Source organism: Babylonia areolata, chromosome 11 (genome assembly GCF_041734735.1).
Source record: "Babylonia areolata isolate BAREFJ2019XMU chromosome 11, ASM4173473v1, whole genome shotgun sequence".
Taxonomy (NCBI): domain Eukaryota; kingdom Metazoa; phylum Mollusca; class Gastropoda; order Neogastropoda; family Buccinidae; genus Babylonia; species Babylonia areolata.
Window position 1 is genome coordinate 43,244,749 of NC_134886.1, and position 24,903 is coordinate 43,269,651.

Genomic DNA, 24,903 nt, shown 5'->3' on the forward strand with positions numbered 1-24,903 from the left:
TGACCATTATTGAATATGTAGCATGCGTTGAGACAACCAAAGCTGTACCAAAATGCCACCATACAATACATATGTTTGTAAGTTGATCTATGCATTATACATAAATACATTTGTGAAACTGTTGCTGTTGCAATTATATTACAATGTCAGGTGCTTATTACTAATACATGTTTCTAATGAAAGATAAGAAACAAAGAATCTTCTTTGAATGTCAGTTTTATTTAGAAATGAATTTGTACTGTGTGTTTACAATGACACGGTTTGTTTGTTTTTTTGGTTGTTTTTTTAGCATGTTAGAGGGAAAGAAAGAGTGGACAAGTTGTGGTGGGTTTTTTTTTTGGGGGGGGGGTTTGTTCATGCTACTGATTTGCTCCTTATTTTCTGTTTGACATGCATGGGATTTTCATGGGAGTCACTCTTGTCATTTCCAGTTCTGTTTCCATCAATGGGCAGAAATGTGTGGTTACAAACAAATTCTGCATTCCAGATGTTATTTTTCTCCCAGTACTGTTTCTTTTTGCAGCTGTTGACATTTTCAGACATTTAACTTATTGATGCTGCCTCTGAGAATGATGATGACAACAGTAAACAAATGCCACCAGTTTCATGACACTTGATTTTTGGCAACCAAAAACTCCTTAGAAACAGCAAGAAATTGCAATTTCTATTGTTATACACCTTTTTTCAGAAAATTGTCACAAATGTTATTATAATTTCTAATGTGATGCAGTATTTTCAAAAGGCTGTCAAAAATACTTCCATGATATGGAATGCCAGTGCTGTTCATGTAGAAAATAAAGGGTACAAATGGGAAGAGGGTTTGGGTGGGAAGAATGTAGTAGAGTGGTTTATGAATGTGGTGTTTTTCATTGAATTATAATCCATTATTATTATCTGTTGTATCATTAGCTGCATCCATACCTGTTTTTGCTTATTTTAATACTTTATCAAGCTCTACATAAACAGAACTTATAAGAAAAAAACAGTTCAGTGATAATGTATACTTACTGGATCAATTTCATCATCAGGCCCTTGCTCAACTATGATTCAGTTATAAAGCACAGTTAAGGGGCTACCTTCATTGTCAGGCCTTTGCTGAGGTCAAAATGAAAGACTTAAGCATGACTTTTCCGTCAGGAAAGAATGTGTGGAAACCCAGGTTGTGTCATGATTGCAGGCCAGGATCAGTCCTGGTGACTCTGGATCTGGGCTCAGAAGGCTTCAGCAATGTTGAAGTGTTGCAATCCTACCTGACAGAGGCCATACAGACAGGTCTCATCGGCTCCTATGGAGTCAGCAGGGAAGGATTTTCATTCAAGTCACTAGACGGTGAGAACTCGTTGTTTGCCATGTCTGTATTGTTTCAGTTATATAGTTGTCGTGATGTTGCTGATGTGTCGTGCTAGAAGTGAGTGGTACGATGTCAGCTTGCTGGAAGACGACGATGATGGTGTTTGTCATTCGTTGCCTGCAAAATTGTTGTTGTCTGTTGTCAGCAGGTTGTAGCATGTAGCAGTCAGCCCGTGATGAGCTGTGTCCCTGTGGCATGTGGTGATGTTCCGTCAGCTTTTCACAAGCTACGTCCCTGCCCATCGTTTTGCAGGGTCTGAGCTGTCCCCTGCTATGTACTGTGCAGTGTGTGTGTATACAGGCTAACACGCTACTACATGGAACCTGTTTGTAACGTTGTGTGCAGCCTGGGCGTTGTAGTATCAAACGGCTCGTAACGTTGAATGTCTCGTTGAGGAATGGGCCGTTTGGTGTTGTGAAAGTCCTGCATTGTGGCCCCTGTTTGGCTTGCACACAGAGTTATCTGTCTTGTATTGGCCGTGGCTTTTGTTTTTCTGTTCTGCTGTGCTGGGTTGCATGAGTGATGTTAGAAGCGCTTAGTTTGCTTAGCGTTAACGTTCCTGACTCCACGGTAATTTCATGGGCTTAGGAACGTTCTTAACGTAAAGCAAACTTAGCGCTGCTAAGATTGCTCATGCAGCTCACACCTGGTCTGTGTGTGTGTGTGTAAAGGTGTTTGTATTTCATTCGTTGTTGTGTGTTGTCTTATGTTTTTGTGTTAGATTATTTTGGGGGAGTATTGTTTTGTTTTACGTTGTGTCCTTTGTTTTATGTTGTAACACTTTTTTTTTCTAATTTGTTCTTTTCATGTATTGTGTTTTTCGTGTTATGTGTTAAGATACGGTATTTTATATTGCATCAGTTCTGGTTCTTTTTACATTAATGTTTTCTTTTAATTAAATGTTTATGTTGTGTTATTTGTTACATCGTTTTACTTTTTTTCAGTTCTTTGAGTCATGTTTCTTTCTGTTTCTGTACCAGGGATGCTTTATTTAATTCAAATGTTATGAGATAGTTATTTAAGTTCTTTAAACCATGATAGATGGTGACATGTAGAGCCATCTGTCAGGACTGTACAAGCTTGTTCTTTATTTGTGCTGTTCGTATATTCATTTATAGTCTGTTCATCTAAGATGATGATATTAGACTGAAAATGAAGTGGATGTTTCTGTTGTGTGTTGTGTTCTGTGTGTCTTATTTGATTATGTGTCTTTTTTTGTGAAATTTGTATTTAGCATATGCTGTAAATATTGGAAATATTTTGTATGTGTGAGCCAGTGATTGTTTGGTCTATCTTTGTTGTCTGATGTGTATCTTTGTACATTAGTTCTGTCGCTACTTTGGATTGTTCTAAATATGATATGCAGTTCTGTGTTACAGTCTGTGATAATGTGTGGCTGTGGGTTGTTCTGGTTTGTTGATGTGTACTGTGTTGCTTTATGTTTGTATTTCATTTTCACCGATACTTTAAAACAGTGTGACTGTGTTATTGCGTACAGTTGACTGTCACAGTGTGTGTGTGTGTGTGTGTTTGTGTGTGTGTGTGTGTGTGTGTGTGTAAACATTATTACTGTGTATGTGTGTGTGAGCAAGTGAGTGAGCAAGTGAGAGGGAGGGAAAGAGAGAGAGAGAGCGATAAGAGTGTTACCTCCCAAACACCATTTCTGCTACAGCCATACTGCAGAGAAAGTGAGATACTGCCCATCCCAGAGAAGAAGTATTTAAAGTCAGGCATTACAGTTTGATCATTTTGATAGTCTATTTATGAAGGGCACCGACAGCTCTCCACTTAAAGTGACAGGTATAAATCATACTTTTATGATACTATACAAATATTCTAGTTATTTTATAATACTGACAATCATATACTATGCACATATTCTAATATATATACCAGTTACCATAATTTCTGGCTTACAAAGTGATACAGTGCATAAGGCATACCCCTTGTTTGTACATCAGATATATACAAAAATACTGACAATGGTTCCCCATTTTTCAATATTTTTTTCCTTAAGTGTATGGTAAACTTAAAAGTTTTAGCTGTTGGAATTACTCAGATGACTCATACTGTTGCTTGCCAAAGCGAAACAAGAAAAGCAACAGAAACAAAATAAAACAAAGAAACAAAAGTGCAAAATGCCACATTAAAAAAAAAGAAAAAAAAAGAAGTGACATTGTAGAGGTGTACAACCTGATGTACACATCAGCAAACAGAAGTAGTGACTTGAAACAATGCACAGTTGCCAGGAATAACAAACCACACATGTGTTCCCGCACATTTGGTTTCTATCTGCTCTTACTTTAACCCCATTCTTTGGGACACAGAAAACTACTACTGCGCTCTCTCTCTCTCTCTCTCTGTGTCTCTGTCTCTGTCTCTCTCTGTCTCTGTCTCTATCTCTGTCTCTCTCTCTCTCTCTCTCTGTCTCTCTCTCTCTCTCTCTGTGTCTCTGTCTGTCTGTCTGTCTCTCTCCATCAAAGTATCAGAGCATCAAGTGTCTCTCTCTTTCTCCCTCTTCTTTCTCTCTGTTTCTTCTTTACTCTCTCTGGTTTTCTGTCTTTTTGTTTGTCAGTCAGTGTGTCTCAGCATATGTCTGTCTGTCTCTGAGTCTGCCTTTCTCTGTGTCTGTCTGTCTCCTCAGACCCCCCCCCCCCTCTCTCTCTCTCTTTCAGACTCTCTCTGTCTATGCCCGTGACAGTCTCTCGTCAGACCCCCCTCACCCCCTCTCTCTCAGACTCTCTCTGTCTATGTCTGTGACAGTCTCTCGTCAGACCCCCCCCCCCCCCCCTCTCTCTCTCTCTCTCTTTCAGACTCTCTCTGTCTATGCCCGTGACAGTCTCTCGTCAGACCCCCCTCACCCCCTCTCTCTCTCAGACTCTCTCTGTCTATGTCTGTGACAGTCTCTCATCAGCCCCCCCCCCCCTCTCTCTCTTTCAGACTCTCTCTGTCTATGTCCGTGACAGTCTCTCGTCAGACCCCACCCCCCCTCTCTCTCTTTCAGACTCTCTCTGTCTATGTCCGTGACAGTCTCTCGTCAGACCCCCCCCCCCCTCTCTCTCTTTCAGACTCTCTCTGTCTATGTCCATGACAGTCTCTCGTCAGACCCCCCCCCCCCCCCCTCTCTCTGTCTGTCTATGTCCGTGACAGTCTCTCGTCAGACCCCCCCCCCCCCCCCTCTCTCTCTCTTTCAGACTCTCTCTGTCTATGTCCGTGACAGTCTCTCGTCAGACCCCCCCCCCCCCTCTCTCTCTTTCAGACTCTCTCTGTCTATGTCCGTGACAGTCTCTCGTCAGACCCCCCCCCCCCCCCCTCTCTCTCTTTCAGACTCTCTCTGTCTATGTCCGTGACAGTCTCTCGTCAGACCCCCCCCCCCCCCTCTCTCTTTCAGACTCTCTCTGTCTATGTCCGTGACAGTCTCTCGTCAGACCCCCCCCCCCTCTCTCTCTTTCAGACTCTCTCTGTCTATGTCCGTGACAGTCTCTCGTCAGACCCCCAAACCCCTTTCACTTTCCAGCCCTCCTCCTCCTCTCATCCCCGCCACCACTCTGTCTCTATCCACCACCACTCTGTCTCTATCCACCACCACTCTGTCTCTATCCACCACCACTCTGTCTCTATCCACCACCACTCTGTCTCTATCCACCACCACTCTGTCTCTATCCACCTCCACTCTGTCTCTATCCACCACCACTCTGTCTCTATCCATCACCACTCTGTCTCTATCCACCTCCACTCTGTCTCTATCCACCTCCACTCTGTCTCTATCCACCACCACTCTGTCTCTATCCACCACCACTCTGTCTCTATCCACCTCCACCATCACTCTGTCTCTATCCACCTCCACCACCACTCTGTCTCTATCCACCTCCACTCTGTCTCTATCCACCTCCACCACCACCACTCTGTCTCTACCCACCACCACTCTGTCTCTATCCACCACCACTCTGTCTCTATCCACCACCACTCTGTCTCTATCCACCTCCACCACCACTCTGTCTCTATCCACCACCACTCTGTCTCTATCCACCTCCACTCTGTCTCTATCCACCTCCACCACCACTCTGTCTCTATCCACCACCACTCTGTCTCTATCCACCTCCACTCTGTCTCTATCCACCACCACTCTGTCTCTATCCACCACCACTCTGTCTCTATCCACCTCCACTCTGTCTCTATCCACCTCCACTCTGTCTCTATCCACCTCCACCACCACTCTGTCTCTACCCACCACCACTCTGTCTCTATCCACCTCCACTCTGTCTCTATCCACCTCCACCACCACTCTGTCTCTATCCACCTCCACTCTGTCTCTATCCACCACCACTCTGTCTCTATCCACCTCCACTCTGTCTCTATCCACCTCCACTCTGTCTCTATCCACCACCACTCTGTCTCTATCCACCTCCACCACCACTCTGTCTCTATCCACCTCCACTCTGTCTCTACCCACCACCACTCTGTCTCTATCCACCTCCACCACCACTCTGTCTCTATCCACCTCCACTCTGTCTCTATCCACCTCCACTCTGTCTCTATCCACCTCCACTCTGTCTCTATCCACCACCACTCTGTCTCTATCCACCTCCACCACCACTCTGTCTCTATCCACCTCCACTCTGTCTCTATCCACCACCACTCTGTCTCTATCCACCTCCACCACCACTCTGTCTCTATCCACCACCACTCTGTCTCTATCCACCTCCACCACCACTCTGTCTCTATCCACCTCCACTCTGTCTCTATCCACCACCACTCTGTCTCTATCCACCTCCACCACCACTCTGTCTCTATCCACCACCACTCTGTCTCTATCCACCTCCACTCTGTCTCTATCCACCTCCACCACCACTCTGTCTCTATCCACCTCCACCACCACTCTGTCTCTATCCACCTCCACCACCACTCTGTCTCTATCCACCACCACTCTGTCTCTATCCACCTCCACCACCACTCTGTCTCTATCCACCACCACTCTGTCTCTATCCACCACCACTCTGTCTCTATCCACCTCCACTCTGTCTCTATCCACCACCACTCTGTCTCTATCCACCACCACCACTCTGTCTCTATCCACCACCACTCTGTCTCTATCCACCACCACTCTGTCTCTATCCACCTCCACCACCACTCTGTCTCTATCCACCACCACTCTGTCTCTATCCACCACCACTCTGTCTCTATCCACCTCCACTCTGTCTCTATCTCCATCCTGCTAGAGATCTCGATACACTGACCATACTGAAAATTAATGATGCAAAAATTGGCTGTTGAAGACATACGCACCTGTTATAAGTTTTAGTTTCTCTGGGAGGCGTCACTGTATTCGGACAAATCCATATATGCTACACCTACACCACATCTGCTTGGCAGATGCCTGACAGCATAATGCTGGTGAGGCCTTGAGCCTGTGTATGTATCAGAGTTGATATCTTCTGCAGATTTTGCCAGAGGACAGTGCTTTATGTTTTTCGAGTCTGCCAAGTGTGAACTGCACACAGGCCCTCAGTTTATCATCTCATCTGAATGGTTGGAAGCTCAGTTTGATTTTCCAGTCAAACTTGGAGAAAGGGTGAGACCAGGATTGGAACCCTGACCCGCACAGACATAGTGTTGGCAAATAAGTGTCTTGACCATTCTGCCACCTTCCTCCTGACTGTGCACATACTGTGTCAGGAGATCAAATGCCTTATCAATTGGTACAAAACATGTTTAGACAAAAAAATATTCATCAAAACACAGGATAAAACTGCATGCAATAAAATTTGTGACAGCAGTACAATCCAGTTATGAGGTGGTTTACACAAGCAAATTTCACACACTCATTATCACCCCTCTGCTGTTTCTTTGTATTTTCTTTTACACACACCATCGGCTGAAGACCCACAGGATGCCGTACATAAAAAGAGGTGTGTCTTCAGCATTTCCTTTTTGGGTTCTGTTGTGACAGTGACAGCTCCACACTGAAATACAGTAATCACAATCATCGCAGTTCTCTTGTGTACCCTCCCAAAAAACTCGCATTTAGCGGTCTTTGCTGTCCCTTAATTTCCCATAGTTTTTCCTGACTCGGCAGTGAACAGGACCAAACTGAGATCCAGATGTAAGGAGGGAGGGAGGGAGTAGTGAGAAATCAAATTCCATTTTTGAAAAATGACAGCTTCACATTGAAATACGGTAACTGCAGTCATCGCGGTGTACCCCCCCCCCCCCCCCCCCCCCCAGCGTTTAACGGTCTTCGCTGTCCCGCAATTTCCCATAGTTTTTCCTATTCAAGCCATGTACAGAACCAAGCTGAGACCCAGGTGTGAGGAGGGAGGGAATGAGTAGCAAGAATTCAAATTCCATTTTTGAACACCGAACAGCAGCAAACATCTGGAACTGTGAGGGCAGTTTTTTGCACCCAGTGACTGTCTAGGCCATTTCCTCCTTCACCTTGCTGCACATGTCGAATTAGGCCAACAGGAGTCAGAGAAAGGGGGCTGGGGGGAGGGGGCAGGGATTGAAGGGAGAGGGAGGGGGTAGGAGGTGTGTGTGTGTGGGGGGGATGGATGTGGAAGGTATAAGGGCACAGTGCTGTGAAGGCACTAACTGCTGTGAGGTGATGCACAGCATATCGAGGGCATTGCAGGCAGGAATTTCTGATAGGAACGGGGTCTTTTCTTTGTTTAAATTTAGCTGTCTTTTCACTGCAAATGTAAGTGATATCAGGTGTGTGTGTGTGTGTGTGTGTGTGTGTGTGTGAATGGGGCCTGCCTGTGGGTTTGTGTCTTTTTTTGTCTGTCTGTCTCTCTCTTTGTCTTGCCTGCAATCAGTAAAGTATCGCTATCTGTCTTTACCCTTCTCTGCCTCTCCTCCTTTCTCTCTGTTTCTCAACATCCCCCATTTCTGATTTTCTTCAGCCCTTTGTCTTGTCTTTTTACTCAAAGCAAAACAAAAAAAGAACACCCCCCCCCCCCCGAAAAACAACAACAAAAAAACAACTCAAGAACAAAATGTGAAACGATGTGTGTACGCGCGCTTGTGTGTGTGTGTGTGTTTACAGCGGTCAGTAGCATGGATGAGGGGGAGGGGGGGCGGGGGTAACTGAATTGAAGCTAACTCAGTTCAGTAAAGGTTTAGTTTATTATGTTTTTATTTTAAAACTAGCTAGCATCATTGCTCAGACATGTAACTTGTTGAATTATCAATATATGTTCCTGACACTTAAGTGTTAACGTCACAACTGTAGTGTTAGACAGCAGCAGCACAGTATGTTCAGAAATGATAGAAATAATGCTGCCCTCTCACCCCTCCCCTCCCCCCCCCTCACCCACGGCCTACGGCTTAATTAAAAAAAGAACAAGAAAATCCAGCAATACCGACTGTAGTGTTACAAATGATGATATATAATGTTCACAAATGATAGAAATGACCCCCTCCTCTTGTGTAACCCCCCCACCCCCGCCCCCCTTAAAGAAGGCAGTGCAAGGTCTTACTTCCTTGGGCTTCCTTGCAGACATTGTGATGTGGCTGTGAATGCAGGCAGGCTGAAAGGTGGGGAGGGGAGGGGGGACTAGGGGCTTGGGGGGTGAGGTAGGTATAAGTGAGAGGGGGCTGCTTCTTCTCCCTCAGCAGTACAGCTAATGTTATGTATGTAGCCCCTCCCCCCCTCTGATAACACACCACAGTGCCAGCACCACACACATCCCCCACCTCCACCCCCCCAGCCCCCTCATGGGAGGTGGCTGGAGCCAGCCAGCCAGTCAGCATGTCTGGAATCCAGGATGGAACTTACATCAGCAGAAGTCGTTTTTCTCTCTCCCCACCGTGTTGGTGGTGGTGTGCTGCTGGCTGTGTGTTCTTTCTCTCTGACTGCTCCTGTTGCCTGGCTGCTGCTGCTGCTGCTGCTGTTGTTGTTGCTGGCCGTGGTGATTCACGTCTCAGGCCTGTGGCATTGCAGCAGTCTTGTCTCGCACAGGTCCAGGTCAACTCCACGGAGCCCCGCAAGATAACTGCCACTAAGTGTGGGGAGCACACCCTCCCCCCTCCACCCCCCCCCCCCCCCACACACACACACACACGCACCCGTCCCCTCCTCGTGCTTTCCCCCTCCCTTCCCCCCCCCTCCCCCCTCTCTCGTTAATTAACCGCTGTTAAATCTGCTGGCATGTATGTCTTCGTGCTTTTGAAGCAGTTTTGTGTGTGTGTGTGTGTGTGTGTGTGTGTGTGTGTGTGTGTGCACAAGTCCATCTTAGTTGTGATGTGTTAAGTTTTTGCACAACCCGTCTAGGTTATGACATTGATGTGTACGTTATCGTAAGTTATGATGTAATTCATAAGTTTTTTGCACAACCCATTCAAGTTATGATGTATAGTTTTTTCCACAGCCCATCGAAGTTTTAGCATTTAAGTTTTTTTCCCAACCCATCTAAGTTATGGCATATACGCTTTTGCACAACTCATCAAATATGTTGTTGCACAATTCTTGTAAGTTATGACAGTAAAGATTTTGCACAACCCACCTTAGTTATGACTGATAAGTGTTGTTTTTTTTTACCACAAACAATTTAAGTTATGACCGATAAGTTAATACACAATCCATATAAGTTATGGCCAATGAGGTTTTACACAGGTCATCTAAGTTATGACTGATAAGTTATTGCACAATTCATATAAGTTATTATCAATAAGTTATTGCACAATCCGTATAAGTTAGGATCAATAAGTTTCAGCACAACCCATCTAAGTTCTGACCGATAAGTTATTGCATAATAAGTTATAACTGATATGTTATTGCACGAGTCATATAAGTTGTGATCAGTAAATTATTGCACAATCCATAAAAGTTATGACCAATCAGTTTTAGCACGACCGATAAGATTTTACACAACCCATCTAAGTATTGACTGATAAGTTGTTGCACAATCCATCTAAGTTAGATAAGTTTTTGCACACAAAAATTATGACCTGAAGGTTTTTGCACAACTCATCTTACTTCTTAGAAAGTTTTTGCACATTCTTTCAAAGTAATGACTTAAAGGTTAATGCACAACCGATCTTAGTTATGATCAGAAGGTAAGTGTCCATGCTCAGAAACAGTCTATGTGCAACACACCTGTCTGTTGGTCACAAAAACTTACATATCAATGGAAATTTCAAAATTTTGTATGGTGTGTGTGTATATGTTTGTTTGTGTGTGTGTGTGTGTGTGTGTGTGTGTGTGCGCGCGCACATATACACACCCATGCACACATATACTAGAAGAAGAGAGAGAGTGAGAGAGGGGGAGGGGAGAGTGGAAAATGAAATACACACATGACGAAAGTGTCTTTGACAAGGTTGTGCTGTATATGTTAGTTGCATTTCTGTTCATGTCTTCTTTTTCCTTTGTTTCAATGTCTTGCCTGCTGCATCTCCCATCTTGTGTCCAGATTGTTGAAAGGATGGCTGTGTGTGTTCAGCTGTTTTAAGTATAGTTGAAAGGATGGCTGTACATGTTCAGCTGTTTTAAGTATAGTTGAAAGGATGGCTGTATGTGTTCAGCTGTTTTAAGTATAGTTGAAAGGATGGCTGTATGTGTTCAGCTGTTTTAAGTATAGTTGAAAGGATGTCTGTATGTGTTAAGCTGTTTTATGTATAGTTGAAAAGATGTATCTCTCAGCTGTTTTATGCCTAGTTGAAAGGATGTCTGTATGTGTTCAGCTGTTTTACATATAGTTGAAAGAACGTCTGCATGTGTTTAGCTGTGTCATGTATAGTTGAAAGGATGTCTGTTTGTATTCAGTTGTGTTCAGTTGTTTTACTTTGTTGAAAGGTTGTCTGTATTTGTTTAGCTAGTTTAGCAAGTTGAAAAGATGTCTGTCTGTATGTGTTCAACTGTTTTACCTGGTTAAAAGGATGTCTGTATGTGTTATCTGTTTTGACTGGGAAACATGCAGCATGTGTCAGCATCATCCTGTGTACATGTCTGACTTATGTATGGGTCTCTGTATATTGTTTTCAGGTGCATATTCTGTCTGTTGTGCATTGTGACTGAATGTTATGTTCATTGTCTGTTGTCGGCTGTGGTCTTGTCCGATCAGTAAATGTGTAACCATGTTTTCAGTAAGGTGTGTATCTGTGCTGTGATGGCTCATATTTGTTTGATAGTTTACTCTTGGTCTCTAGTTTAACATTGAGTATTATGATTTCCATGAAGCAGTCAGATCTGAACAGAAAAGCCAATGCAATTTTTTGTTGTTGTTGTTGCTGAGAATATATATAATGTCGATAGGAAAAACAAATAAAGCTGCACGCAGGAAAAAAATACAAAAAAAGGGTGGTGCTGTAAGTGTAGCAACACGCTCTCCCTGGGAGAGCAGCCCGAATTTCACACAGAGAAATCTGTTGTGATAAAAAGAAATACAAATACAAATACAAAACAAATACAGATATATAGCACAATAAAAGATACTTCACCACAACTTACAGTTCACATCCTGTTTCAGTTGCTTATTGCCTTTAAAGGTTGACAAAAGATGAAGAAAACAACAACAACAAAAACCCAAAGATTTGTCACCCCATTGTTTTCAGTCGTTAATAAATGAAGCAAAATAACAACAAAACCCCAAAACTCTGTGTATTACTAATGTCAAGCATTTTATGTTGCTTTTTCAAGGTTCTGTTTCATTTTTCTGTTTCTTTTTATCATGCAGTATGGTATTATAGATGCTCCCCGCTATCCCATTCCCCCTGTGTGTGTATGTCATTATTGCCAAAGAACAATAACCCAGTTAGAGAAGTAAGGTAGACAAGTAACAGTGCTGACTGACTCCCCTACTGACAGAAGCAACAGTGGGAGAAGTGTGCGGTGAGGGGCAGTTTCAATGTGACCGCGGCATGTGCATTGATATATCTCGCCGCTGTGACCAGTACGTGGACTGCCCTGACGGGGCGGACGAGAGAGACTGTCGTAAGTGGGTCTCCGGCTCCCTGATTGGCTTGCTGCCGAGGATGCTGGCCGCCTGTTTGCTTGGTGTTTCAGAGTGACCTTGTCTTTCTTTTCTTTTTTTTTTTCTGCACGAGAGCATTCATTTTTGTCTTATATTTCAACCAATGGTCATTGTATTGTATGGCTTTGTCACACATGTGAATCTTTCTTCCTACCAGGCTAAGTCACAGATTCATAAGAAAAAGTATGGGTTATGCCTTGTTTAAGTATTCTGAATTCTGGGATCTGTTCAAACAAAAAATTTTCATGTATTTTGCAATGCAGGCATGAGAAATGATATATTTAGTGTGTAACCAACCCTTTAAGTTAAGAAGTAGGAATAATATTATATTTAGTGTGTAACCGACCCTTTAAGTTAAGAAGTAGGAATAATATTATATTTAGTGTGTAACCGACCCTTTAAGTTAAGAAGTAGGAATAATATTATATTTAGTGTGTAACCGACCCTTTAAGTTAAGAAGTAAGAATAATATTATATTTAGTGTGTAACCGACCCTTTAAGTTAAGAAGTAAGAATAATATTATATTTAGTGTGTAACCGACCCTTTAACTCACTCAGTACGGCCAGTCCTCTCTTCTCCTCTACACAGACACCTCGGATGTCCAGTGGGTGTCTGAATGACCCAACCTTTAGTTTCCGTCGTCAGAATTGTGGTATTCTTTGTCCACATTCACGTCTTCAGTATAACAGCCTTCTGCTTGCAATATTTTGATGATGGTAATTGGGGTGAAACGCTGTTAACGTCGTCTCTTTCGCCGTTCGTATGGAAAGAGTTAAGTTAAGAAGTAAGAATAATATTATATTTAGTGTGTAACCGACCCTTTAAGTTAAGAAGTAGGAATAATATTATATTTAGTGTGTAACCGACCCTTTAAGTTAAGAAGGAAGAATAATATTATATTTAGTGTGTAACCAACCCTTTAAGTTAAGAAGTAAGAATAATATTATATTCAGTGTGTAACCGACCCTTTAAGTTAAGAAGTAGGAATAATATTATATTTAGTGTGTAACTGACCCTTTAAGTTAAGAAGTAGGAATAATATTATATTTAGTGTGTAACTGACCCTTTAAGTTAAGAAGTAGGAATAATATGACATGTAATGTCCCATATCATGAACACAAACTGACACTTGTCTTGAGCTGACATGTTTTTTTGTTTACCTTTGCAAAGTTTGAGGGGCCAAAAACCAGAAAGAGTGGCTCTCTGATTGGCGCTGATTGAATATGTCATTGCAGACGATTTTTTGGACCTAGCAAGCTGACTGAATGTTTGTGACGCAACTGAATCTTTATCAAAACTTAGTGCAATAGCCTTCAGATTTGGTTTTCTAGTACAATAGCCTCCAGATTTGGTTTTCTAGTGCAGTAGCCTTCAGATTTGGTTTTCTAGTGCAATAGCCTTCAGATTCGAAAACCAATGAAAAATGTGTTACACCATGAATTGATAGCAGTATCGTTTCATCTATGCACAAGAATTGCCATTAAAACAGGTCCCTGAATTTAAGATACTAGAATAGGACTTTTCCAGAAGTATGGTTTTTCCAGGCATCCCTTGCTTGTCCTCTAGGGGGAGAGGAACCCAAACAGTGTTTTGAAAACAGTTTTGTCGATTATGATCATTTCCAACTTTAGTTCAGAGTGAGCAACAAAAGTTGTGGAAGAAAGATTAGCACTGTTGGAAAGCCATGCAAGGACGTAATCATGAAATGCTTTTTTATTTTTACCATTGGTGTTGTCGCTGACGGCTTGATTGAGGAAAACCACCATGATCATCTCTTGGTGTTTGACTGGACTTTTTCTCAGCTTTTGAAACAAATGAGCTAAACTAGTCTGTTGACTTTCTGTGACTGCAAACAGCATGAACTAACCAAGGGAACACTTCAGCATGTGGTCTTGTGTGTGAACATGTGTATGCTTGGCGGATTTGGAGGGTATGTATGTGTGTGCATATATATATGTGTGTGTGTGTGTGTGCGTGTGCGTGCACATATGTGTGTGTGTGTGTGTGTGTGTGGATGAGTGGGTAAGTGCACTCGTGTGTGCACTTGGATACGCATGACTGGGGAAAAAAACAGAGATGAGGGAAAGCCTCAGGCAGGGAAAACTACACCATACCATGCCGTTTAATGCGTATACCATCTGTCTGATTTCTCTCTAAAGACGCTGTTGTTGGTGTTTTTCTTGGTACTCTGCCATACATCATATTCGCTGCTTCTTCTGCAGTTTTCAGGTACAGCTTTGCGTAGCTGAATATTTTAAGTGTATCCTACTTTCAGCAGAGCAAACAGCTTCTGGTCTTTGCTGAAAATATACTATGATATCTGTCTGCTTTAACTTAGTTTGAGCCAAACAGAAATTGTCTGCTTTAACTTAGTTTGAGCCAAACAGAAATCTTTTATTTGAAAGATGACAGTGAAAAGTGTTTGGTTTGTTGTTTTTTCTCCAAATTAAGAAAACTCAATTTTGAAGACATTTTTATTCAGCAAGGTGAACTTCTTATCTCCCATATGGACTTGGTATGAACCTTGTTTTGTTTCAAAACAAAGAAATAGTTCACCAGCTGGTTATCAGAGCGTAGCATTCACCACAGGAGACATGTAAAAATATAAAAAAAGAAAAGAAAAAGAAAAAAAAAAAGAAGAAGAAATAATTAACATGGGTTTTAAATCAAAACCAAACAAGAAGAAATATACACAGTTAATTTTTCATGAATGTTATATGACATGAATAGAGTTGATCCAAACACAAATGGTTTTTATGATATTATGACTATGAATGAACAATATAGCACTGGACCTCAGTCATGTTCAGTAAATCTTTTGTGACCAGAAAAATCCTGGCAAAGGAAATGGAGTGATTCAGTGTGACCTTACAAAATAATGGCTAAACATGACCATGAATGCAAGCCATGTAAAAATACCCCTCCCCTTCCCCCCCCCCCTCCCCCCTCCCCCCTACCCACACCCCCCCACCCAAAAAAAAGAGACTTACCCAATGTGATGAAAGTGAATAGCAATCCTTGTCCAGTGTAACCTGCAGTGTTTGTGTACCTGCTGTTTTGAAAGCTGTACATGTCATTATGTAATATCAACCTTTCTTTGTTGAGAGAGAAGGTATCAGCAGCCAGATGTATGTTTCTGTTAGCACTGAAGAAAATGAATGCATACATGTCTAAATCATCTTGTCATGAATAGACAATAAACCAATGAGAACAAGAAGAAAGGCATCCAGCAGTCATGTATCTCTGAACTGCTGGGATTTCCAGAGGGAAGGGTTTGTGCACCCGTACCTTGAACTAGTTGAAGCAAGACGTTGCTTCAGTTCTTGGGTTGGAGCGGTTTTTATTGAAGACATTGTTTAGGAATTTATTGAAGCATTGCCCTGCATTCTTCTTTTTGTATTCATTGTTATAGTTCTATTTTTTCTTCTTTTTTTGTGTGTATGTAATTCAGACCCCCATTTATTTATTAATTTTTGATAAACATTTTTGTTATTTCTTTCATTTCTTTTTAAAACATATACGCAAAATGAGATGAAAAATAAGAGAATTTTTCGTAGATATTTGAATTTATTAAAATTCAGTATAGACAATGACATCATTCACAATCTCTGTCCTTGTGGTGGTTATCTGAATTCATGGAAGCTCATTGTGATAACTGATATATTCTGGTGATTGATTGTATCATACTTATTAAGCTTTATGGGGTACTGAAAGCATTGTTGTTTCTTGTTCTGTAATCTTTAGTGCATTTAGTGAGCAACTGTAATATAGACATCATCTGCTTATATAACCTTTGTACATTTAGTGAGAGTGTGATATAGACATTTATGCTTTTACTGATTTGAAAGAAATATATTCATTCATTTATTTTTGCTTATACTGATGTTGATCTTTGGCATTATACTTTTCAAGCTGCTGGAACTCTTTTCCATACTTATCACAAAATGATCTTTTATGCATCCAGTAAGAGTATGATGTAGACCTGACATGATTTTGCAGATGTTGAAATCTGTCTCCCACGATGGATGAACAGTGGATGGTGTGAATTGATATACATGAACTGTTTGGTATCTTTATACTAATGTCATGCTGTTTTCCTCTTGCATTACTCTTTGTTGGTTCCTGCCACAGAGTATGTTTGTCTGAAGTAGACATTTTATGATATGCATTTCTGGTCTTGTTTATTTGTTTGGTTTATTGATTGGGGAATGGGATTGGAGTGAGGTTGGTTATGATTTCCGTTGATATTTGATTCATTGAAGTATCTTTTGTTGAAGCATGTTTGGTTTTTTTGATATGTTGGTGGCTTGATTGATTGATCGATTGGGGAATGGGAGTGGAGTGAGGTTGGTTTGATTTTCGTTGACATTTGATTCATTGAAGTATCTTTTGTTGATGCACGTCAGGTTTCCTTGATATGTTGGTGACTTGACAGCTTGCAGTGATGCGAATTGACATCTCTTTTCCTTAATGCATGATTCATACATAATTGTCACATACCTTCTCCCCCTCTCCCTTTCCCTCCTCTTCCTCCTCCCTCCTGATCCCCTAATCCCTGCCTCTTGGCAATCTCAATCTCCCCCCTCCCCCCCTCCTGCTTCCCATCCTTTTGATTTTATGGAAACAGCAAGAAACTGTGGTATGTCACTTATGTGTGACATCAGTGGAAAGGAAGTTTTTACTGTTTGTAAATTTGAAATCATTTCTAAAAAACATGGTGATTGTAAATGTGAAAAAAGACCAGGCAGACATTTCCTGTTTTTAAAAAAAACAAAAACAAAAAAAAACAAAAAACAAACAAACAAACAAAAAAAACAAAACAAAAAAAAAAACATGTAAAAACTAAACAAAAAAGCAAGTAAATTAATCTTTCGTTGAGTCTGTTGCCTTAGGTGCTGGCTGAAGTTTCCTCATCTGTCAGTTCTGTTCCACCTTTGACAGGCTTGAGCAGTTTCTGTTTTGTTTTTTTGTTGTTGTTTTTTTTTAAGCTTTTTTGATCATCCTTTTTTCCACTTCAGTATTTCTTCCCCCCCAACACCCTTTTTTTTCTATATACCAAATTGGGCTACATACTTTTTGAATCTATTCCTAGCACTTGTAAAGAAACACTCAGAACACAAAATTATGATAAACAAAACTACATTGTTCACAGCTCAGACCATGGTAAGGTAACAAAATTGCATTGCTCTCAGCTCAGACCATGGTAGGGTAACAAAACTACATTGCTCTCAGCTCAGACCATGGTAGGGTAACAAAACTACAATGCTCACAGCTCAGACCATGGTAGGGTAACAAAACTACATTGCTCACAGCTCAGACCATGGTAGGGTAACAAAACTACATTGTTCACAGCTCAGACCATGGTAGGGTAACAATATTACATTGCTCTCAGCTCAGACCATGGTAGGGTAACAAAACTACATTGTTCACAGCTCAGACCATGGTAGGGTAACAATATTACATTGCTCTCAGCTCAGACCATGGTAGGGTAACAAAACTATATTGTTCGCAGCTCAGACTATGGTAGGGTAACAATACTACATTGTTCACAGCTCAGACCATGGTAGGGTAACAAAACTACATTGTTCACAGCTCAGACCATGGTAGGGTAACAAAACTACATTGTTCACAGCTCAGACCATAGTAGGGTAACAAAACTACATTGTTCACAGCTCTGACCATGGTAGGGTAACAAAACTACATTGTTCACAGCTCTGACCATGGTAGGGTAACAAAACTACATTGTTCACAGCTCTGACCATGGTAGGGTAACAAAACTACATTGTTCACAGCTCAGACCATGGTAGGGTAACAAAACTACATTGTTCACAGCTCAGACCATGTTAGGGTAACAAAACTACATTGTTCACAGCTCAGACCATGGTAAGGTAACAAAATCGCATTGCTCTCAGCTCAGACCATGGTAGGGTAACAAAACTACATTGTTCACAGCTCTGAGTATGGTAGGGTAACAAAATTGCATTGCTCTCAGCTCAGACCATGGTAGGGTAACAAAACTACATTGTTCACAGCTCAGACTATGGTAGGGTAACAATACTACATTGTTCACAGCTCAGACCATGGTAGGGTAACAAAACTACATTGCTCACAGCTCTGACCATGGTAGGGTAACAAAATTGCATTGCTCTCAGCTCAGACCATGGTAGGGTAACAAAACTACATTGTTCACAGCTCAGACCATGGAAAGGTAACAAAATTGCATTGCTCTCAGCTCAGACCATGGTAGGGTAACAAAACTACATTGTTCACAGCTCTGACCATGGTAGGGTAACAAAATTGCATTGTTCACAGCTCTGAGCATGGTAGGGTAACAAAACTACATTGTTCACAGCTCAGACCATAGTAGGGTAACAAAACTACATTGCTCACAGCTCTGAGCATGGTAGGGTAACAAAACTACATTGCTCACAGCTCAGACCATGGTAGGTTCTGTCAGATGGACAAGCAGTGTCAGACAAGCATGAGGAACAGGCCACAATGCTGGTCTGCCACCATGTGACAGTCCGGACAGCTGGTTACACACCAGACCTACATTCACCACACAGCCCCTGCCCCACTGACCGGGCCAGGGCTGATATACCATGTGAGCTTCCTGTTGAGCTATGGTGCTGCAGGACTTTTCTTGACACCTGCCAGTCCCTTTACCTTAATGAACGAGTCCTCACTTTAACGAATGAGTCCTGCGGACACCTGGGTTTTCCAGCAGGAAAGGGAACTTCCCCTTCTCCCCCATTGCCCCTCCTCCATCACCTTCCTGAATGAGGGGACATTGGCTGAGGTGGGGTGGGGTAGGGGATGATGGTGGTGGTGGTTCTGACAAACTAGACTATAAATCAAGATGCTTTGGAGAATGCGTCATCCCCCACTGACTGTGGTTACCCTGGTGAAAGACTGCTTTCTTGCCTGCGTGGTCATGTTGGAGCAAAGGGGAAACAAGCCTGTTGCGTGGAGCATGTTTAATTCAGACATCAATGTTTAAACATCAGTGCACACAACTGTATGATTCCTATGTGTGCGCGATGAGGATTTGTTCATTTTTCACAACACAAGTCGCTAATGTTCACAAACATGCATGCAATTGCCTGTGTGTGTGTATCTGTGAGCTCACACACACACACAAACACACACACACACACACACACACACACACACACACACACACACACACATGCTGGTTGTATACATTTGATATTTCTAATTTGTTTTAAAGAAAGGATGTGCTTAAGAAACATCTTTGTTATCTGAATCAATTATAATCTTGAAAATTGTACCATCTTTTTTAACACTACAAATATTCAAAAATTAAGGGGAATAAATGATAACAAAAAATTAAAGATACACAAACTTTTTTTTCATTTTTTTCATTTTGATACGTTCACTTGTGTGCATACCATTTTTTTCAGAATCCTTCCCTGTTCCTGTATGTCTCCTTGTTGCTTCAGAATGGTCTAAACCTCTAACAATTGATCTATAGGTTTGCGTAATGTAAATCATGACATGGAAAAAAAAGAAAAAAAAAGAAGAAAAGATGTAAAAAAAATCCCCAAAAACCTACGCTACAGATAGCATCCCCCCCTCCCCCCCCCCCCTCCCCCTCCGTCCAATCCTGTCCACACTCAACCTCCACTTTCAACTGCCTCCTATGATTAAAAAAAAAAAGAAAAGATTTGTGATGATGTAAAGTTTTTGGCATCATCCATGGTGATGGGGAAAGCTGTCAAGTCTTGTGATCAACAAACTGATTTTCATCGTTCTGTGCAGCACAGTTGTCTTCAGTCTGCAAAAATGAACAGTGAGAATCAGTTTGCTGATGGTGTGTGTGTGTGTGTGTGTGTGTGCGTGTATGTGTGTGTGCATATGTGTGTGTGTGTGTGTGTGTGCGTGCGTGTATGTGTGTGTGTGTTGTGGTTTTACTGTCATGTTACCACCATCACTGCAAGGTGAGTGCACTGCATTGCTGAATGCAACCAGCGTTAATTTTCAGCAGGAACTGTTTTGAATATTGAGTCAGGGACAATGATGAAAATGGATAAGAAAATGTGATCAGTACTGAGTCTGGAAATGTGATGAATATTGAGTCAGGGACTTTGATGAAAGTGGGTCAGAAAGTGTGATCAGTATTGAAGCAAGAACTGTGATGAATGTTGAATCATTGACTGTGATGAATATTGAATCAGGAACATAATGAATATTGAGGCAGGAAATGTGATGAATTTTGAGTTGAGAACCATGGACACACTGTGTCAGGACCTGTGATGAATATTGAGTTAAATAGGTAAGGTGAGTAGTGAGCTATGAACAGTAATGAACAGCAACAGATACTGAGTGAGGACCTGTGATGAATATTGAGTCAGGACTTGGGGGAAAATGGGAAAAGTTAGAGAGTTTGAAATGAAACTTTCCCTTTCACATCTGTATTTTTTTTTTTATTGGTGTTTGTTGTTAAAAGGATAAGAATATGTCACAAAAAAAAGCATAAGTTTCAGTACCACAGTTGCGCTGCATGTGTGTCAAAATGACAGTGCCTTCTTTGTGTTTTACTATCTGTATTGACATTGACTGTGAAAACAATAAAGCTACTGAACAGTTTTGCACAAGTTTCAGTTCCACAGTTATTCCTTATGCTTTTGATATGACAGTAAGAAAATGATGGAGCTACAACCCATTGTTGTGTCGGAAAATGATAGAGCTATGACTCCAGTTTTGTGTGAGAAAATAACAGAGTTTCAACCCACTGTTGTGTTGGACACTGTAGAAGTATGACCCACAGTTGTGTTAGAGCTGAACAGAGCTGCAACCCACCATTGTGTTAGAAAATGATTGAGCTATCACCAACCCATTGTTAGAAAACAGTACAGCTATGGCTGCCCCATTGTTTTGCTATAAAATGGTAGAGAAATGACTAACCTATTGTTTGGTTAGAAAATGGTAGATCTATGACCAACTCATTGTTTTGTTAGTAAATGGTAGAGCTACACCACCATTGTTGTGTAAGTTTCAGGACTGACGTCACTCCCCTTCCCAGCATCTCCCCCCCCCCCCCCCCCACCAATCCCCCCCTCCAAATAAAAGACCACAAATCTCAGCCCAGAGATCCTGTGTGTTACAGAGGAGATCGTGTGCCCCTCCCACGTTGGTCGCGAGCCGAGCCGACTGCCTCGCACTGGCACCAACTGGGCCAACCTGCTGATCAACAATGCCTTCCCCTGCCCGGGCAATGTGGTGGGCTGGGAGTACTACCGCCTTATCCCCAACAACGAGGCCTTTGTGGGAGTCTGGCGCCAGGTGGGCGACAGAGAGTTTCTGCTGGTGGACAGGTGAGAATGATGTGGAGAACGGAAATGCTGAATAGACGAACTGTTGTTTGATTGAAAAATCCAATCTCTGTGATGTGGAGTACGGAAATGCTGAATGGATGGACCATTGTTTGTCTGAGAAATCCAATAGATGGACCATTGTTTGTCTGAGAAATCCAATAGATGGACCATTGTTTATCTGAGAAATCCAATCTCTGTGATGTGGAGAACGGAAATACTGAATAGATGGACCATTGTTTGTCTGAGAAATCCAATGTCTGTGATGTGGAGAACGGAAATGCTGAATAGATGGACCATTGTTTGTCTGAGAAATCCAATCTCTGTGATGTGGAGAATGGAAATGCTGAATAGATGGACCATTGTTTGTCTGAGAAATCCAATCTCTGTGATGTGGAGAAGGGAAATACTGAATAGATGGACCATTGTTTATTTGAGAAATCCAATCTCTGTGATGTGGAGAAGGGAAATACTGAATAGATGGACCATTGTTTATTTGAGAAATCCAATCTCTGTGATGTGGAGAAGGGAAATGCTGAATAGATGGACCATTGTTTGTCTGAGAAATCCAATCTCTGTGATGTGGAGAACGGAAATGCTGAATAGATGGACCATTGTTTGTCTGAGAAATCCAATCTCTGTGATGTGGAGAACGGAAATACTGAATAGATGGACCATTGTTTGTCTGAGAAATCCAGTGTCTGTGATGTGGAGAATGGAAATGCTGAATAGATGGACTGTTGTTTGTTTCTGATGTGGAGAACGGAAATGCTAAATAGACAGACTGTTGTTTGACTGAGAAATCCTATCTCTGTGATGTGGAGAACAGAAATGCTGAATAGACAGATCATGGTTTGTGTCTGAGAAATCCAATTCTCCATTGAGCAACAACTGTGACAACATAATCTGATTCAGCCAGTCACAGAGAAGAAAAGAACGGAAATCCTGTGGCCCTCTTTCATTGGCTGATCAGAGTAAATTTAACATTTTATCTGACTCTCTCTCATATATGATTATACATATACATTTTAAGATAGTTTTTGTTTGTTAATGTATTGTACTATGTAGAAGACTGAGATCATTGAATTTGTAGTTATCTTCACTATCATTCACTTCTGTTGCTATGGTTTTTTCTTGTTTTTGTTTTTTTGTATTCTTTAAAATTTTTGCCATGTAACTTTGTTATAGTTTTTTTTTCTGATTTTCAGTTAACATGAGGAAACAAATTATTTTGTTGGTGTTTTTGTTCAATATATCCCTTTAAAAAAAAAAAAAAAAAAAAAATTGTTTAATACCCAGAGGCAAAGCACGCAAAAAACTAGAACTAGGAAAATCTTCACAGGTGAAGGGGGAAACCCCCCTGCACCCCCCACCCCCCGCCCCTAAAAACAACAACAACAGCAAACAAGCAAAGAAACAAACAACAAAAAACACCACCTCCAAAACTGCATTTCCTTGCAGCAAAGGAACCGTTCATATTGGAAGATGTCCAAGTCAGAAATGAGAAAACTGGCTGCCAAATGTTTCCTCCTCATAGACTTTTTTCCCCTGCTGTAATGGAGAGTGTGTTGATGTCATGGTGTCTCTCTGGCTGTTCATAAAAAGTCTTCTGCCTTTCAGCAGATTTCTGTAAATGAAAGTCTTCTGCCTTTCAGAAGATTTCTGAAAATAAAAGTCTTCTGCCTTTCAGCAGATTTCTGTAAATGAAAGTCTTCTGCCTTTCAGAAGATTTCTGAAAATAAAGGTCGTCTCTCTTTCAGTAGATTTCTGTAAATGAAAGTCTGCCTTTCAGCAGATTTCTGTAAATAAAACTAGGAAACTAAGTAAGCCAATAAGAAACAGACAGATCGACAGTAAGTATGAAAACAGGTAGGACAAGTCAATAAGAAACAGACAGATTGACAGTAAGTATGAAAACAGGTAGGACAAGTCAATAAGAAACAGACAGATCGACAGTAAGTATGAAAACAGGTAGGATAAGTCAGTAAGAAACAGACAGATTCGACAGTAAGTATGAAAACAGGTCGGATAAGTCAATAAGAAACAGACAGATTGACAGTAAGTATGAAAACAGGTCGGATAAGTCAATTAGAAACAGACAGATTGGACAGTAAGTATGAAAACAGGTCGGATAAGTCAATAAGAAACAGACAGATTGGACAGTAAGTATGAAAACAGGTCGGATAAGTCAATAAGAAACAGACAGATTGGACAGTAAGTATGAAAACAGGTCGGATAAGCCAATAAGAAACAGACAGATTGGACAGTAAGTATGAAAACAGGTCGGATAAGCCAATAAGAAACAGACAGATTGGACAGTAAGTATGAAAACAGGTAGGACAAGTCAATAAGAAACAGACAGATTGACAGTAAGTATGAAAACAGGTAGGATAAGTCAATAAGAAACAGACAGATTGACAGTCAGTAAGTAGGAAAACAGGTAGGATAAGTCAATTAGAAACAGACAGATTGACAGTCAGTAAGTAGGAAAACAGGTAGGATAAGTCAATAAGAAACAGACAGATTGACAGTCAGTAAATAGGAAAACAGGTTAGACAAGTCAATAAGAAACAGACAGATTGACAGTCAGTAAGTATGAAAACAGGTAGGATAAGTCAATAAGAAACAGACAGATCGACAGTCAGTAAATAGGAAAACAGGTAGGATAAGTCAATTAGAAACAGACAGATTGACAGTCAGTAAGTATGAAAACAGGTAGGATAAGTCAATAAGAAACAGACAGATTGACAGTCAGTAAGTAGGAAAACAGGTAGGATAAGTCAATTAGAAACAGACAGATCGACAGTCAGTAAATAGGAAAACAGGTAGGACAAGTCAATAAGAAACAGACAGATTGACAGTCAGTATGAAAACAGGTAGGATAAGTCAATAAGAAACAGACAGATTGACAGTCAGTAAGTATGAAAACAGGTAGGACAAGTCAATAAGAAACAGACAGATTGACAGTCAGTAAGTATGAAAACAGGTAGGATAAGTCAATAAGAAACAGACAGATCGACAGTAAGTATGAAAACAGGTAGGACAAGTCAATAAGAAACAGACAGATCGACAGTCAGTAAATAGGAAAACAGGTAGGACAAGTCAATAAGAAACAGACAGATTGACAGTCAGTAAGTATGAAAACAGGTAGGATAAGTCAATTAGAAACAGACAGATTGACAGTCAGTAAATAGGAAAACAGGTAGGATAAGTCAATTAGAAACAGACAGATTGACAGTCAGT

At 41.3% G+C, this 24,903-nt stretch overlaps 1 protein-coding gene across 12 annotated transcripts in view; it reads left to right on the plus strand.

Moving 5' to 3' along the window:
- LOC143287757 (basement membrane-specific heparan sulfate proteoglycan core protein-like) overlaps positions 1-24,903 on the plus strand; it is a 310,798-nt gene that overhangs the window by 84,225 nt on the left and 201,670 nt on the right. For 10 of the 12 annotated variants that reach the window (XM_076596017.1, XM_076596019.1, XM_076596022.1 and 7 more), the window contains 3 exons: positions 1,178-1,329; positions 12,159-12,284; positions 21,456-21,663. In XM_076596017.1, coding sequence (XP_076452132.1) covers positions 1,178-1,329; positions 12,159-12,284; positions 21,456-21,663 — 486 coding nt within the window. The remainder of the gene's footprint in view (positions 1-1,177; positions 1,330-12,158; positions 12,285-21,455; positions 21,664-24,903) is intronic. The other 2 variants (XM_076596025.1, XM_076596027.1) reach the window with 1 other exon arrangement.